Source organism: Giraffa tippelskirchi, chromosome 13, assembly GCF_054371585.1.
Source record: "Giraffa tippelskirchi isolate mGirTip1 chromosome 13, T2T-mGirTip1v1.2.pri, whole genome shotgun sequence".
Lineage (NCBI taxonomy): Eukaryota > Metazoa > Chordata > Mammalia > Artiodactyla > Giraffidae > Giraffa > Giraffa tippelskirchi.
Window position 1 is genome coordinate 2,777,422 of NC_137287.1, and position 16,991 is coordinate 2,794,412.

The 16,991-nt window shown below is 60.1% G+C and overlaps 1 protein-coding gene across 13 annotated transcripts in view; it reads left to right on the plus strand.

Annotated features, from left to right (window-relative positions):
* SDK1 (sidekick cell adhesion molecule 1) overlaps nucleotides 1–16,991 on the plus strand; it is an 840,913-nt gene that overhangs the window by 685,973 nt on the left and 137,949 nt on the right. For all 13 annotated transcript variants that reach the window (XR_014072185.1, XR_014072186.1, XM_081552683.1 and 10 more), the window contains 5 exons: nucleotides 4,346–4,461; nucleotides 6,245–6,431; nucleotides 8,096–8,233; nucleotides 12,338–12,499; nucleotides 13,180–13,305. Coding sequence is in view for 11 of the 13 variants with exons in the window: in XM_081552683.1 (XP_081408809.1) it covers nucleotides 4,346–4,461; nucleotides 6,245–6,431; nucleotides 8,096–8,233; nucleotides 12,338–12,499; nucleotides 13,180–13,305 (729 nt within the window). In the remaining 2 variants the exon portion in view is untranslated. The remainder of the gene's footprint in view (nucleotides 1–4,345; nucleotides 4,462–6,244; nucleotides 6,432–8,095; nucleotides 8,234–12,337; nucleotides 12,500–13,179; nucleotides 13,306–16,991) is intronic.

The window sequence follows — 16,991 nt, forward strand, 5'->3', positions numbered from 1 at the left end:
TACAAATTGGTAAAAATAATACACTACTAAGGACTACAGCTTGCAAGAGATAGAAACCCAAAGAGGCTTAAGCTGAAAGAATCTGTTATCAACTCATGTAAGAGAAAAGTTGAAGAGCCTGGGTACGGCGTCAGGCGTGGCTGGGTCCAGCACACTGACAAGCTGTCCCTGTGCCCCCTCCTGGCTCCTCCTCCTCTCAGCTCACTCCCGCCTCAGGCCGGCTCTTCCTCAAGGTGGACCAGTGGCTCCAGGCGGCAGAAAGAGAGCTTCCTCCCACGGGGAGGAAATGCCTCTCCCCCAGGAGCCCGGAGGGGGGTAGACCCCAGAGGGAGAAGGCCCCCAGAACCCTGCTTGTCAGAAGGATGACCCGAAGGTGTGAGCACCCGGAGCAGGTCCCTGGGGGACATTGCGGGTCCATGATGACGCCTCCGGGCAGCTCAGGTCACACAGGCACCAGGGGAGACGGGCATCTGAACGCGTCAGCACAGGGTGACACCACAGCCCTCCGCCTCCACGGGGACAGAGCCCACCCAGGAGCAGCAGCCCACCGGCCCGTGGGCGAGGGCACCTCGGGGCCCACCTGGGGACACTGCGCGCGCCCCCTGCTGGCCGTGCTCCGCTCGCACACTGCCCGTTTCATTTCCGCTGCAAGAGCCTTCACGGCCCGTATTTTCTCCAGTTTTACCAACAGTGAAGCTGTGCTCGGGGATTGGACAGACTCCCCACGTCCCGCCGTCTGAGCCCGGGGCTTAGACTCCCCATGCAGGGCTTTCCCCGCAGCCTCCAGCCCCCGCTCCTGCAGCCTGGAGAGCACGGCAGCGGTTTTTTGGAAAATGGTGTTTGTGACCAGTTTCCCGCTTCTTCCCGTTAAGCTTCCTTGGAGTTGTGTTTGGTTCTGGCTCAGCAGTGAGGTGAAGAGGAGAGGGGAGGTGACAGAGGAGAGGCCGGGGCCGGCGCCCCGAGGAGTGGACGGCGGCTGGGGCGAGACGTCCTGGGCCGGCAAGGGGTGGGGGCTGAATTCCTGGCCCCCTCCCAGGCCCCAGGAACCTCACCATGAGGGAGGGAAGGAGAGAGCCTCAGAGCCAGGCTGTCTGAGTTACAAGAAGCTGAGTCCACATGCCTGCTGAGTGCGTGACCTCTGGCGGGTCGCTGGATCGCTCTGGGCCTTAGTTTTCCCGTCTCTGTGGCCTGCGTGCTGGTCACTCAGTCATGTCCGACTCTTGGCGACCCTATGGACTGTAGCCCACGGAAAGCACTGGACGTTCCTGCTGGGAAATGCCCCACGGGTCATCGGCCAGACTGGTGTCCCTCCCTCCGGGGGACTGTCCACAGGGCGGGCGCCACCCCACGGTGGGGCAGGACGAGGGGCTGGATGGTGAGCAGTCCTGCCCGAGTGGTGGGTAGCCCCCGCGCTCCCAGCCCTGGCCTCTTAACCAGACCCCTTTGCAGATGCTGCTTCCTTTCCTTTCCGTGCTGTGAGCACACGGGGGCCTGTCCAGCCGCCGCCCTGCAGCAGAGGTTCTGAAAGGCTCTGGTGCAGGGCCCCAGGGAGCTCAGGGCCACCCAGGGTCTGCAGGACCCGAAGTCAGGAGTCCGAGAGTCAGGGCCCGGGAGCCAGCACCCCCTTCACCAGCATGTCCACGCAAAGCCAGGGGCAGCCGCTGTCTTCCCTTGACGCCGGATGGTCACCTTGGGGGCGGGCGAGCTCGTCCAGGGGCCAGTGGAGCTGGACAAAGTGCTGGTCTCACTGCTTCTTGGGACCTGCCTGCCTAGTCCAGCCCGCAGCTCCCAGCTTTGCTGGGCTTCCTGAGCACTCAGCCAGAATCCCAGAAGATTCCAGAAATCTCTGGTGTCCCACCACCACTGTTGGGTACAAGGAGTCTGCAGAAGTCCAGAAGCATCTCTATTACCACCCTGGTCGACCCTCCCTGCAGGCCGGTGGGTGACGGCCGTGGGTCAGCATCATCTGCCCGGCCGGGGCGCCCAGGGGAACCCCTCTGCCCCGCGCCCAGCCCAGCTCCCACCTCCAGCACCATCTGCAGCGTCCACGTATCAGCTAACGCCAGACTGCTGGGCCAGCGGGCTTCTGAAAACTGATTTCATGCACTTTAACATGGCATTCTGAGCCAGTGCTCACGTTCACCGTCCTCCACAGATAGTAAAGTGGGGGAACAAAGAGATCACGGCCCGTTAGACACCCCACCAGCTTCCAAACCCAACCCTTCGTGACGAACAAGGATCCCTTGATGGGTGTAAATGGAGCGCCTTCCTGCAAGTCTAGGGGGGAGGCCCAGAGGCTCTTCTGAGCTAAAAACATGAGTCTAGAAGCCAGCGCGCTTCGCTCTGTGTTGACGGCGATTTCTCTCTGCCCTGCTTGTGTCATCATCATGGAAGTCCTTGTTACCCGCAGCGTTTTTCAGGCAGGAAGGCGCCGTGCTCCAGGATGGACTGCGGGGCTGCGGGAGCCCCGCCCGGGGACGGCGGTGCAGGTGGGCCTGCCGCCCGGATGGAACCAGGCCGGGTGGGGGTGCTCTGCGTCGCACGTGTCCAGCCCCGAGCCGCCGCGGACCCTGGCTCTGCCGAGTCTCCAAGAAGGAAACCTGGGGCAGCGGACACTCACACACGGCCCTGACCCACCGCCGGGGTGACGTCCCACTTTGCCTTTCCCCATCTAATTGTGCCACAGTCATTTCGCGACAGAGTCGCCGATGGCAAACATGCAAAAGACATTAACTTTATTTATGTTTTGGATTATTAATGCGGCTGTTAAAATTCCTCCAGTTAGTTTTGATTGAATTGTTTTTCTGTGTGATTCTGTTGTTTAATGGAGCGGTAAATAAGAATTTCTGATAATGAGGGCGAGCATCTGTCACAACAACCTGGTGTGGGTTATTAACATTTCCATTAGCGGCGGGGGGGGCCGCCGGAATACGGGGCACACAGTTAGAGCAGAATGAATAGGTGGTGTCAGGCCGAGTGCGTGTTAATTACCATTTCATTCTGCACCGAGGGGCGGAGGGGAAGGGGCGACTCGCGAAGGTCGTCCTCTCCGCGGAGGCCCCTCCAGAGGGACCGAGCGCCGGGCCGTCTCCCCCGACGGTGACCGTCCATTTGGTTCCTTCCACGTGTGGCCATAAACAGACTTGAGTCCAAAGGCAGCACCCGGGCCGCGGGAGGTGAGGGCGCTGTGCTGGCAGCCAGGACCCCCTGACAGCTCTGGGGTCCAGCCCGTCGTGGAGTTTGCTGGGAGGGAGGGCACCCGGGGGAAGAAGGGAGCAGCCCCCGGGAGGCAGAGGACAGACCAGCCGGACGTACATGTGGGTCGCCTGCGTTGTTCCCAGCTGCCCTGTGGCTGCTGGCAAGGCCACGGCCACGGTGCCCTGTCACTGACCTTTCACCTGCACAGGTGACCCTGCTGACTCCAGCCCAGCACGGTGGGGCGGGGGGAGCCCTCGGGGTGGGTCCTCCCGGGGGGACGTGCGGCGGTGGCCTCTCCGCTCCGTCCCGAGGAGGGGCGGCCGCGGGCCTGCAGACGTCAGCTCCCCCCAGGAGCAGGGCTGCGTACCCCAGCGTCCTGAACCCTGACAGGATCACACAGACCCTCGTTTTTCTTTTTTGGCTGTGCGGTGGTATGCGAGATCTTAGCTCCCCATCAAGGATCGAACCTGGGCCTCCGGCAGTGAAGGCAGAGTCCTGACCACTGGACTGCCAGGCAGTTCCCACAGATGGCCTTTGTTTTCTCCAAGTTCCACGTGGAATTTAGCGTTTCCCTCGGGTATGGTCACTGGAAAAGACCCTGATGCCGGGGAAGATTGAGGGCAGGAGGAAAAGGGGGCAACAGAGGTTGAGTAGCATCACTGCCTCAGTGGACGTGAATGTGAGCGCGTCCGCAGTGAAGGAGACAGTGAAGGGCAGGGAGGCTCGTGTGCTGTAGGCCTTGGGGTCGCAAAGAGTCGGACATGACTTAGCGACTGAACAACTGCAACAGCTCGGGTGCGAATGTGACAGCCGGCAGCACAGGGCCTGGGGGGCCTGGGTCTCCCAGCCGCAGGGCGCCTGCCCCCCCACCCGACGCAGCGAGGTTGGAGGCTCCTGGGTCGTCCCTGCTCCTCCCAGGCGACCTCACAGCTCAGCCACGAGGCTGGCTGCTGTGTCTTACCTTTGTTCCCACAAGCGCTGCTGTGTCTCGGTATGATCGCTTTTCTTGGGGTTCTCCAGACTTCACCGTATGCACTTGGAACCGTGGGCCTGAGAAGCGTCTGTGGTCCTCCTGCCAGGGGCGGTGTCTGGGAGCCCGCGCGGGTGGGCAGGCCTCCGGGCTGACCCTTCGCTCTTCACCCCGCAGCCCCTGCCCAGGCCCCGCAGCACGTGCACGTGAACCCGCTCACCGCCAGCCAGCTGGAGGTCACGTGGGAGCCGCCGCCACCCGAGAGCCAGAACGGGAACATCCAGGGCTACAAGGCAAGCCCCTCGCGTAGCGCAGTCTCCTCCCCCCCGGCCACCTGTGGGTGAGGGCCAGCAGCCTGGACCCCCCAGCTCACGGCCGCCCCCGGCTCACGCTGCCCTCTGCGTCCTGCGCCAACACACGGCAGCCCTCGCCCGCAGAGCCAAGGGCATCGCTGAGGGGCTGGACCAGGCTCAGCCCACCTCCTCCCTCCCAGGCCAGCCCCCGCCCTCGCCCTCGCCCTGCACCCCCTCGAGGAGCCTCCACCACCCTTGCTGACGGTGCAGGGGGGGCCCTGGGGAGACCAGGCCTTACCCCCAGCTCCGCCCAGTGTCACTACTGGACCCTTCCCGAGTCTTGACTCAGTAGGTCCAGGATGGGGCCCGAAAATGTGCATCTGTAACAAGGTCCCCAGTGGGCCCAGTTCCTGGGGACCTGTTGGAGAACCCCAACACTGACCTGTTCTGACTGCGCATTAACTGAATACTCCAGAAGTGGGGTGGAAGGAAGGCACCAGGCCGTTCCCGTAAGAGCATCGGGGATGAATAGTCACACAGAGTTGGAGGGGGCAGGGAGCCCCTCCCAGGGTTCTGCCTCCAAGGTCACCCCTGCAGACAGGGCTGGGACCCCATGAGGTCAGCCAAAACCCTCCCGAGATAAACAGCCCAGGGCCGTCCCTTGCAAACTTCATCTTCCCCACAGGGTGAGTCTCCTTGTCTGGCCTGCTGAGCCCCAAGTTGATCAGTCCTTAGACTCTATGGGCTCGCCTGCCTGATGATGACTATTGGACCGGTTAAATGTCCCTCTAAGAATGATTTCTGTAGCTGTTTTGTGAAAAGAAAGGCCTTTCTCCATGGCAGGGCCATTAACAATGATTGATGAGGCGACAGCAAGTCCCTTGAGCCTGGAGGCAAGGTGCTCTGTGTATATGTCCAAAGCGTGTTCCCTATTAATAATTTCCCAATAATAGTGTCCTAAACAGACGCTGAATGTGGGTATTGATCTCAGTGTCCAGGTTAGTACGGCCTCTTCAAGCAGAGCGCCTCACTGGCCAGTTCAGAGCGCAGAAGCTGGAATGTGTCTTGCAGGAGGGAATGAGCGTAGCTAACCCACCAGGGCTGCTTTGGCCTGGCCAGATGTGTGGATGCTGGAGAGCCGGCCCCCTGGCCCCTCGCAGCCTCTGCCGCTCTGTATATGGGCCAGCAGCTCTGACCAACCTGCCCGGGTTACACCCACGGAGCCAAGGCAGATCTGTGGATCGGGGCTGTCTCTGGGCAGCCTGGCTGGCACCGGCTTGGGGCTGTGGTTCTCCACCAGCTGTCAAGGGAAACAGTTCTGATGACCTTACAAACCTCCATGTGTGGGCATCACATTCACCCACAAGCACATAAAAACCAGACACAAGGAAACAGAACCAGGAGAAACACGGGCCAGCCAGCAGTGCTGAGCCCAGCATGGCTCTTCTCCTCATTGTCTGAGGCTGTTTTAACGTCCACAGTATTAGGTCACGTCGATGGAAGGCTTCGATGGATGTCGGTCTTAAAATGTCGGAGCCTCGAGTGAAGCTGGGGGCCAGTGCTGTCCACAGGCTGGAGCAGGGGCTGGGTCGGTCTCCCTTATGTCCAGAAGCCTGTCCTAAGGCACCTTCCTGGCAGCCATCTCCGTCTGCAGGCCCCGTCCCCCTGGCCTGGCCTCTGCGGAGGAGCGCTGGCCCCCCAGGAGTACTGGGGCCCCCTCCCAGCTCTGTGGCCACCCATCCTGGGCTGAGACGGGGTGCCGCCCCTCCATTCCTCCCAACAGATCTACTACTGGGAGGCGGGCAGCCAGAACGACACGGAGAAGATGCGGGTGCTGTTCCTGCCTGAGACTGCGGCCAAACTGAAGAACCTCACCAGCCACACCAAGTACCTGGTCAGCATCTCGGCCTTCAACGCCGCAGGCGACGGGCCCAGGAGCGAGCCGCAGCCGGGTTGCACCCACCAGGCAGGTAGGAGCACACGAGCCTCCTGCTGACCGCCCGGGGCACCCCCCTGCCCCACCACTGCTCCCTGCCCCTCCTCTAGCTCCCCCAGCTTCCCGCTCTGCCGGTCCTGAAACCCAGTCCCGTATAGCCGGAGATTTCTGGGTCTGACCCACGTGCTGTCTCCAGCGCCCAGCCTGGGCCCGCTGCATGGAGCTGCTTGCTGTGAGCCTCGCAGGACGGTGGGGGACAGGCTTCCAGCTGCACGAGGCCTCATCCCTTGCAGGCAGGATTCGCCCCAGGCCCCTGAGCTTTTCTCAGGTCCAGCTCCCAGAGCGGGGATCTCCGAGTCTGTTGACCTGTTGAGCCTGGGCTGCAGTGTGGGCCCCCCTGGGGCCTCAGGGCCGCAGAGCCCCGCGGAAGCAGCTGGCCTGCCATCTCTCAGGCATACGCTCCGGGCGGGTCCCAGAGCGTGCCCGGGCTGCCCTGCCAGGGATCACACTGCCCATGGCCTCCTCTCCTCACCCAGTGTGTGTTCTGAGCTGATCACTCACTGTCCTGGTGACTCTCGGAGTCCCCTGTGGCCTGGGGGGCTTTGTGAGGCCGGCCAGGCCTCCCAAGAGAAAGGCGGCTGGGCCTGGGGTCCCAGGAGCTCCCAGGGGCTTCGTGAGATCCAGAGGGTCACAGGCCAGCAAAGTAGGTTGGGGAGCCCATGGGATACAGACCCCCGTCTCGGGGCTCCCCAACATTCTGTGGGTTCAGTCTTCCTGGGAACAGCGGCTCTTGAGCGCTTTGCCCCCCACAAGAATACCACAACCGGATTGTAGGGGCCGCGTCCTCAGGGCCTGTCCGGCAGTCCCTGCAAGGCCGGAAAGGGGCCATCGTGGACTCTGAGCAGGAAGGAGGTGGGCAGAGCTGTGGGGCTGAAAGTAGGAGGTGGGGACCCTCGGGCGCCGTGGCCCTGGCTGGTCATGGGGTCACAGGACCCCCAGGGACAGGGGAGGGCAGAAGCGGGGCAGGAGGGGCTGGTTTAGTGGGCATTTCTGATCTCTGAGGGGAACCAGGCTGTGGGGACGTGAGTCCCCATGCAGTGGGGGAAGCTCGGGGCTCCAGTCCAGGTGGACAGGGGCCTTGGATGTGTCGGCCTGCTCCCTGACCACCCAGCTGGCCTCTGCGTCTGCTGGGGAAAAGCGTCTCCCCACTCAGGGTGGCCTGGGAGCTCCCATCTCCAGACCAAGGGGGACCGTGAGATGGTTGGGCACCAGGGGATCTCAGATGAGGACGGGGTGGGGGTGTCCCCTGGGGCCTCCAGGCCCCCCAGAGGGAGAGGAGAGGAAGGCAGAGCCTTCATCCATCACGCACCACGGAGCCCGGCCCCCCAGAGGAGCAGGGCTGGAGCTGAGAGTGCTATCCACGCTGCGTTTTCTGTTTCTATTATTCATTTTTACACCTTTGTCACTGTGTTTCTCAGGCTCCTTTGTGCTTAAACATCGTCATTTCCTCTGCTCTTCTCGGGAGGGTTTGAGTTTCCGATTGATCCTGGGAGGTTGGGGATAATCAGTAAATCTCCTTTACACCCCGCGTGGCATTGAGCCTGCGCCGGGTCGAAAATAACATCTAATAAACATCTCTGCTCCGATGATGTGCTATATAAAAGGAGCTTAAGTGAACGTTCTATCCTTTTCCTCCAGCTCCCGGGACCCCCAGCTTTTTGACATTCTCGGAAATAACCTCCAGCACGCTGAACGTCTCATGGGGTGAGCCCGCAGCGGCCAACGGCGTCCTGCAGGGCTACCGAGTGGTGTACGAGCCACTCGCGCCCGTCCAAGGTAAGCCTCGCAGGGCCTGGCACCCACCGTCGATGTGGGAAGAGGCGGGTGAACGGGCCGAGCGCATGTCGCGTTCCGCACAGCCGCCTGCATGGGGCTCCCGACCCAAGTCTTCACCACCTGTCGCTCCTGAGGCCTCAGGGCTCATCCCACCCGGGCACCGCGAGCCGGAACCACATGGGCTCCGTGGCCAGTGGAGGCACTGGGCCCAGACGCTGCCCCCAGGTGCTCCTCCAGGCTACCCTTCATTCTAACATTTACTCAGCAAGGGGTTTTGGGGGGACACACACCGTGGACTTGCAGGATATTCCCTGACCGGAGACTGAAGCTGAGCCCACACTGAGGGCTGAGTGCGTCTCTCTCTCTGCCCCCTCTGTGTGCCCAGGACCGCAGTGCAGAGGAGGGCGGTGAGCCCCTGGTCATAGACGCAGACAGACTGAAAGTTACGGATTGTTTAATGTCTAGAAGGAAAAGATACCACCCACACGTCTAACGATCCTGGCTCTCCACTTGAAGCCCCGCGATAAAAGTTTCCTTTAAAAATAAGCACATTCAACTAAAACAGGGAGTTGATGTGAAGAAGAAAATTTAAGCCCTAGATTTTATTTCATCGAATCTCAACCGCCGTGGACTCTGAGATTCATTGTTATTTTGTGAAGTGCTGAGGAAGGAAAAAGGCCTCCCATATACTCCAGCCCAGGCCTCATGCAGTGCCAGTCCAGGGCTGCATCCCAGATCAGACTTGGAAGCGTGAGGGGCACGCGTCTTAGAAAATCCGTGCACTTTGGTAAATAGCAGTAGAGGCAGGTGTGGACACAGTCTGTGCAACAACCCAGAGGCCGGGGCCACATGGGCTCAGCCCCTCTCAGCCTGGAGACAGACAGCCTGAGCATGGCCGGGGTCGCGGTCACAGCCCCGGAGGCCCTGGAGGAGGTGGGCCAGGAAGGGCTGAGAATTACTGGACACCGGTGTTTCGCTCGCCCATGTGAGTGGAGGCGGGGACTCGGCGCTCGGTCACGCGGCCACCGCCCCGGCTCCTCTCCGGAGCCCAGGTTCTGACCTACACGTCCCAGGCCCCGACTCCCGCTCGTCTGTCCAGTGGCCAGTCCAGGGCTGGGGATGCTGCCCTTGACCGTGGTGGCAACAGTGACTGGCAGTGCCCAGCCCGGCCCACAGAGCCCCTGGGCTGCCTCTACCCCCAGAGCTGCACTGAGCCAGGCCCACCCACGCCCGGACAGCTCTGGCCCCGCTCCTGCGGGAGTAAGGCTGAGCTCAGGCCTCACGCCTCCCCCAGCCGCCCGGGCAGCCAGCACACACCCCATCCCTAGGGGCAGAGCTCAAGGCCCGCCGCCCGAGTGCCGCCCTGTTGACCTGTGACCTTCCAGACGTGCCCTGCTCACCACCAACCTGGGCCCGCTTCTCAGGATCCCACCCGGAGCCTGCCTGGCCTCTCCCCGAACCCCTGATTCTCCAGTCACACGCTGAGCCCGAGCCCTTCCGGCCTCCATGGCCCGCAGCCCGGGAAGGTGGGGTCTGCCAGGCAGGCCTCCAGCAGCGGGTGGCGGGCCTCGCACTGGCCAGAGCTGACTGACGCCGGAGCAGCAGCCGCTTTGGGGCAGGCGTAGGCTTAGGAAGTGTTTGCACACCCCGAGTCCCCACACCTAGGCCCGTCCCTCCCCAGGACCCCCCAGTTCCTGGATTATGTATCCCCCCTGCGTAGGGCGGCCGGCCAGTCTGATGGGCGTGCGGGCCTCCTGAGTGGGGGTCTCCTGGAGGAGCCCAGCCCCCCTTCACTGTGGGATCCGGTATTCCCACAGGGAACCATGGAAGTGGTGACGGGGGCTCCGGACGATTTCGATATGTTCACGTGTCTCGGAGGCCCTGGTGTCTCCCGGAGACGTGGCTGCAAACACAGGGGACCGTCCGGTGTCTTTATTCTCTATCGGCTCTGTGGTAGCTGGCTCCCCGTGAAGACCACCGAGGATGTGACATGTACGTTTACACAGGCACACGCACGTTTGCAGTGAAGACAGTAAACAGAAGTTGTGAAACAGCGCCCTCGCCCCGGCTGACCCTGCGTGCCCCTCCCGGCCCCGGGCCCAGACCTGGCGGGCTGCCTTCAGCCCAGGGAGGAGGGGGCACAGCGTGGATCCAGCGTGTGGATCCGGGCCCAGGAGAGCACGGGGCCTCCAGCCCTCGGAGCGCCAGGCCCTGATCTTGGGAATCTGATTCCATGGAAGAGCTGTTTTTATGTTTTCTAAAAATGTCTTTTAAATGGGAGAAAGATTGAGGGCAGGAGGAGAAGGGGGTGAAAGAGGATGAGGTGGTTGGATGGCATCACCGACTCAATGGACATGAGTTTGAGCAAGTTCCGGGAGATGGTGAAGGACAGAGAGGCCTGGGATGCTGCAGTCCATTCGGTCGCAAAGAGTCGGACATGACTGAGCTACTGAACATCCACAACAAAATGTTTTAAATGAAGGTATTTTAGGGAATTGCACCATGTAGCTTTGTAGTGCAGGCAGTTTTAAAGTGGACTGAACAAACAAGATTCTGCCTTGGTTGGGACAGGATGGGGATTGGGATGGGACAGAGTTCACAAAATCTGTGCCCGGGGTTGGTTCTACTCTAAGGAGAAAGAAGGTATTTTTTTTTTTAACAAAAAAAAGGGGGGGCTGCTCTGCCAAAAACTGTACATCCCACAGGACCCCCGGCATCAGCTGGTGACGGTCCCCACGTGTGTGGGCTGTCCCCGCTGGGAGCCCCGTCCGGAGCAGTGGAGCTGAGGGGCAGCTTCGCTGGACAGAAACGGCCCTGCTTCTGCAGTGAAAAGGTCCAACCAGGGAAAACCTGCTGGAATCATTCTGAAATAATTGGGAAGCAAATGATCTAGCTGAGCAAGTGTTTGATAAAAAGCGCGATGTGAAAGCATGAGCCACGAGAAGGGACTCGGACCTGCAGGGCTGGAGGGATTTGCTCTGGCGACTTGGAAGCTGGACCCGTTTTGCACAAGGACACGCTTTTTTGGGCTCTTCTGAGGTCAAGGCCGCCCCAGGACTCAAGGTGCAGAGAACACCAGCCATTCACAGCGATCACAGACCTGTGGCCCCACGGTCTCGGGAAGCCCGGCGGTTCTCTGTGTGGGGGACGCAGTTGGGCGGACCCTGGACCCAGGACAGCAGGCGCCGGGTGCAGCTTGTCCACACGCCCTCTGCTGACCGAGCAGTCCTGGAACCACTGCAGCCTGAGGCCCCACCCAGAGGTGCCCGACAGACGTCGGCAGGTTGGAGGCTCTGAGAAGTCCCGCAGTCTAGAGCTTCTGTAGCTTGCTTGTTCGAATGCCTCATTTTCAAACTTGTCATAAAGAACCCTATTTTCCCTTCTGGAAAATGCTGCGTTTATGTATTTTTCAGGATGTATCTTCCTACCAAAATATTGAAGCTCTATTTTCTAATTAAATGTCCTGCAACCAGTATCACGTATGCTCCGTCCCCACGTCTGAGGGTGAGGGCTCTGTGCCATCCAGGTCTCGGGTGGAGGCCCCGCTGTCCATGTGACAGGCCCTCCATCCTCGAGTCACGTCCAGGGCGAATCGGTGCTTGTCGCGCGTGGCCGAGGCCTTTACGCCACAGGGTGGTCCCCACTGGGCGGGGGGGAGGGGGTGCACCTTTAACCCCCAGAAGTCTTCCCGAGTCTTCGTCTCCCACAATCTCACTTCCAGGACTGAGTCAGGAAGCCCGAGGTCGCCTCCAATGTGATGCAGGACTTTGTGGGAAGGGACCTTCCAGACCCCAAGGCCCTGCCCTCCTGGTGGTGCCGGTCGCCGGGGTTCTCTGCCCCCGACGTGACCATCGAGCCTGACTGCCTCCTCCCACGTGTTGCCAGGGTGGTTCTTCCCTTGTCAGCACCCGCTTATCAAGCTTAGACTCTAATTGCACTTATCTGTGCTGAAAATTGGCCATTATCACCACTTAAACGCCTCCTAACTGTAAGAAATACTTCCTTAGCAGACCGAGTGACCTCCGCATTGTTATCAGAGCCGGGCAGGCAGGCGGGGTCAAGGCCCCTCTGAATCCACCCCTCTCCCCGTTCCCACGGCTCTAGGAGTCAGCAAAGTGGTGACCGTGGACGTGAAGGGGAACTGGCCACGCTGGCTGAAGGTGCGGGACCTCACCAAGGGTGTCACCTACTTCTTCCGCGTGCAGGCGCGGACCATCGCCTACGGGCCCGAGCTGCAGGCCAACGTGACGGCCGGGCCAGCTGAGGGTGAGTAGCCAGCCCCCTTCGTCCGCTTACCAGTTTGTCTGCACTCCAGCGTGCCGTCGTGGCCGCTCAGAACTGGCTTCAGCTCAGGTCTGTTTTGGTCCCGTTGTCTTTTTTTTTTTTTAATTTTTCGCTGCACCCCATGCCATGTGGGACCTTAGATCCCCAACCAGGGATCAGCCTAGGGCCCCCCTGCAGTGAAAGTGCAGTCCTAACCGCTGGGCCCCCAGGGGAGTCTCTTGGCCCTGTCTTCAAAAGCACGTATTAACGAGAGTGTCTGCACGTGGACAGGTTCAGTATAGATGAGCAAATTCCTAGGTGTTAAGCATGTCAAGTTTGTATTTATTTTCTGGGAAAAATATTAAGACAAAATAAGTGCATTCAATTCAAGATACACAAGAAAATTTTGAAGTTTTCACACATGAGGCTGAGCCAAGGTTTCCGCTTCACAAACGACCTTGGCCTCTGTTTACAGAGGTGCTTACGGAGGCCAGGGCAGCAGATCCAGGGGGCACCTCCACGCCTCACCTCTCTTGATCCTCTGATGGGCCTTATGAAGCCTGCGTCAGCCCCTACCCCACCCCATTTCCAAGAGGAGGAACCTGAGACTGAGCATGGTGGCCCTGCCTGAGAGTCTCTGCGGGCGAGAAGTCCCCAAAGCCCCTTCTCTGCTCTGTCCACAGGGTCCCCGGGCTCCCCTCAAGACGTCTCAGTCACCAAATCCACCTCTGAGCTGACCCTGCAGTGGACGGAGGGCCGGGCAGGCAGGACGCCCACCACGGGCTATGTCATCGAGGCCAGACCCTCAGGTAGGGTGGGCACCACCCCAAAACTGTGTCAGTACAAGGGGGGACGTGTCCAAGCCATGGGCCCGCCTGGCACAGTGTCTCCCTGCCAACAAGGGGACCGAGGGAGTGATGCTGAAACAGGAGCCTCCCTCTCACGCCCCCACTCTCTGTTTTCATAACCATGGCTGTGCTTATTATAAGCTCACGGGCATCAGACTCACAATGAGGTGGCCATGTGACCCGGGTTTAGGGGAGGGTAACTTCTCTTGGAGGACTTAGGGCCCCTCACACACGCTCTCGGCTCACCAGTGACGCCGCGAGTGGCTCAGAGACAGGCTGAGGGGCTCGGTGGGCCGCGTCCTGCTCATCCCCTCGCTGTGAACCTTCCTGCCAGGAGTGGTCCCCACATCACATGCTGAGAGCAAGGCTGAGATCCACCGGCCCTGTCTGCCCTGAGAGGCTCTCCCCTTCCTCCTGTTCAGTTAATACCTTTTGATGTTGTTGTTCAGTCACTCAGTCGTGTCCAGCTCTCTGCGTCCATCATCAACTCCTGGAGTTTGCTCAAGCTCATGTCCATCGAGTCAGTGATGCCATCCAACCATCTCAGCCTCTGTCGCTCCCTTCCTCTCCTGCCCTCAATCTTTCCCAGCATCAGGGTCTTTTCAATGAGCTGGCTCTTGGCATCAGATGGACAAAGTATTGGAGCTTCAGCTTTTAGGAAGGACTTATTGGAAAAGTGAACTTGTGATGGGTTAAGTCTAGTTTTATGGCTGGGGGTGGGGGTGTCACCCACACAGGAGCACCGCGCGTGTTCACCGTGACCTTCAGACGGCTGCACAGCTCAGCATGAGGTTCATGCTGAGGGTGAGCGTACCTGGTGGGCCAGCGCCACGCTCAGAAAGCAAACCACCAGGTCCCTCCCACTAGATGGAGTCCAGCTCTGGGCACGTTCCAGACTAAGGTCTAAAGCAGCTATTAGAGCAGAAGGAAGGGGCCCTGAAGCTGCAGACCCCGCAGTGTCATAGGCACCCCTCCTCCCCAGCAAACTGGTTCTGAGAGGTTCCTAATTAGAAGTGCCTTCTAGAAACTTCTAAGGAGAAACCTGGTCCATAAGCCAAGACAGTTTCTATGAAACGTGAATGATTCTTTGGCTCCCACACCCATGCTCAGCCCCCAGCCTGGGACCCGGCCAGTTTCTGATAAGCAAGGTGTTTGACCTGTGCTGGAAACAGAGGGCCCCAAACCTGTGGCCGGCCCGGGCTCAGCCAGCACCGTGGCTAAGAGGCCTCTGAGGTCTGGGCCCAAACGAGGCTGTGGAGGCCATGCTGACCCAAAGGAAGCAAGCTGTTTGCCCCTCAAATCCTGGGGTTACCCTGCTTGCTCCCCAGGCCCCCACGGTGTTCATGGACAGAATTCCAGAGATCCACCCATTTAGATGGGGGAAAATATATATGTGTTTTTATCTTCACTAACCTCTAACTGAAAGGAGCACTTCCTTCCCTTATAAACACACGTTAGTTTCCTCTGCCGCTGTAACCGAGCACCAAAGACGGGGTGGCTTAAATAATAGAGACGCGCCATCTCTCAGTTCCGGAGGCGGGAAGCCTCAGATCAAGTTGTCGGCAGGGCTGGTTCCCAAGGGGGGCCGGGGAGTGGGGTCCGGTCCAGCGCCTCCCCCGGCTCCCGACGCGTCACCCACAGCCTCTGCAGTGCCTTGGCTTGTGGCAGAAGCATCACCCAGACCCCGACCTTCCTCGTCACCTGGCCTCCTCCCTGTGTTCCTGCCAGCGTCCACATGTCCCCTCTGTATTTCTTTTATGTATTTGCTACTTTGGACGCGCTGGGTCTTCTTTGCTGTGCGTGAGCTTTCTCCAGTCGCAGGGAGCGGGGACGACTCTCCAGCTGCGGTGCGCGTCTCCTCGTCGCGGTGGCTTCTCTCGCTGCGGAGCGTGGGCTCTAGGCACGCGGGCTTCAGGAGCTGAGGCCCCCGGGCTTCGCTGCTCCGTGGCATGTGGGGTCTTCTCAGAGCAGGGGTCGAACCCGTGTCCCCTGCACTGGCAGGTGGATTCTTAGCCGCTGGATCACCAGGGAAGTGCCTAATTGCCTAATCTCCCCTTCTTAGAAGGGCCCCAGTCATATGGAATTAGGGCCCAACCTCATGACCACATCTTAATTAATCACATCTGCAAAGACCCTATTTCCAAATAAGATCACGTTCTGAGAGCCTGAGGATCAGGCCTCAAGGGTGTGAATGACAAGGGGAAGCAGTTCAGCCCACGACAGGAGGCGAGAAACCACCTAAGTCGCTGCAGTAGCTGTGAGGCTGCCGGCAGTCGGAGTCACAGCCGCGTTCGCGTCGCGTGCCAGCCATGGAGACTCCCCCGGATCCTTCACATTCATTCATGGAATTACGTCGTCTGCAGACCCTGCTCTACCTCCTCATCCAAGGCGTTCATGACGAAACCAAGACTTCCGAGTTCCCTGGGATGAGGGTATCACGGAAATCCACGTTTCTCTACCACGTCTTCCAAAGACCACATGGCTCACCAGGGGTGCCGAGAAGACCCACGTGACCCAGCCCTTCCTCGCAGCCTGGAGGCAGGCATGGCTGTGAACTTCCGGGTATCGCCGGGCACTTAGGAGCGTCACCAGTGTAACGCGTTTCCTTTTCCGTTGTATGTCACACGTCTAAAACCACCCTGAGACGGGGTCCTTCAAAGTCAGCTGGCTGTCAGAGGGTCCACGGCACTGAGAAAAGATAAGGAAGCCTGGATCTCGAGCAGGGGTCCCCAGGTCCTCAGCCTCCATGATCTAACGCCGGATGGTCTGAGGTGGAGCTGATGTAATCACAACAGAAGCAAAGTGCAGAACAAAGGCGATGCGCTTGAATCATCCTGAAACCCCCGCCCCGTCCAGGGAAATCTGTCTTCCAGGAAACCAGTCCCTGCTGCCGAAAAGGTTGGGGAGCGCTGGAGAGGACATGCGCCCGAGACGCTTCCCGAGTCGCTTCCTTCTGCCTGAAAGCTTGTGTCCCCGAAGAGAGGGAGAGGTCCCAACGGACGTGGGCTGTGACCAGCCACAGGAGGGGCCATCGGGCGGTGGATGCGCTCTGTGTGAGGACCTTGTCGAGGTCAGCTCCCCGGTCGTGCCATGCTGCGGATTCCCAGGGTGACGCCCTCGGGGGTCACTGGTAAAGGACACTTGGGGTGCTGAGCCATTTCCCACAGCTACGGGGAACCCATGAGATTCTCAAAAAGTTTAGCTTAGAGTTTCATAAAATCCCCGTGGATGGTCTCCTCACCCTCGTCTGTCAGTACACCAGCATCTGTCTGAAACAGGGGTCTCGCGTCAGTGGTCAGCCTGTAGGGGACATGACTCAGCAGCAGCCCGACTCGGACGCTAGAGTCTTAGGCTCAGTGAGTGCTTGGGGCCGTCCTGGAGCGAGGAGATGGTCCACAGGCCGCCTGGGGAGCTGGTTAATCTCCCTTGGGGTTATCTTTGCTCATCCACCCGCCAAGATGGAGGAAATGGGCTGCTTATCCATCAGAAGTGCAGCTTTAGGGGGTCTGGAAGGCAGTTTAAGAACTAGCAGGATGTCGCCCCACACCCCGGGGCCTCACCCCGACACAAGCCTCCTGCCATCAGCCGCTCATCCGAGCTCAGCGGGTCAGCACCAGGACATGGAAGCTGACTCTCGAGGACCGAGA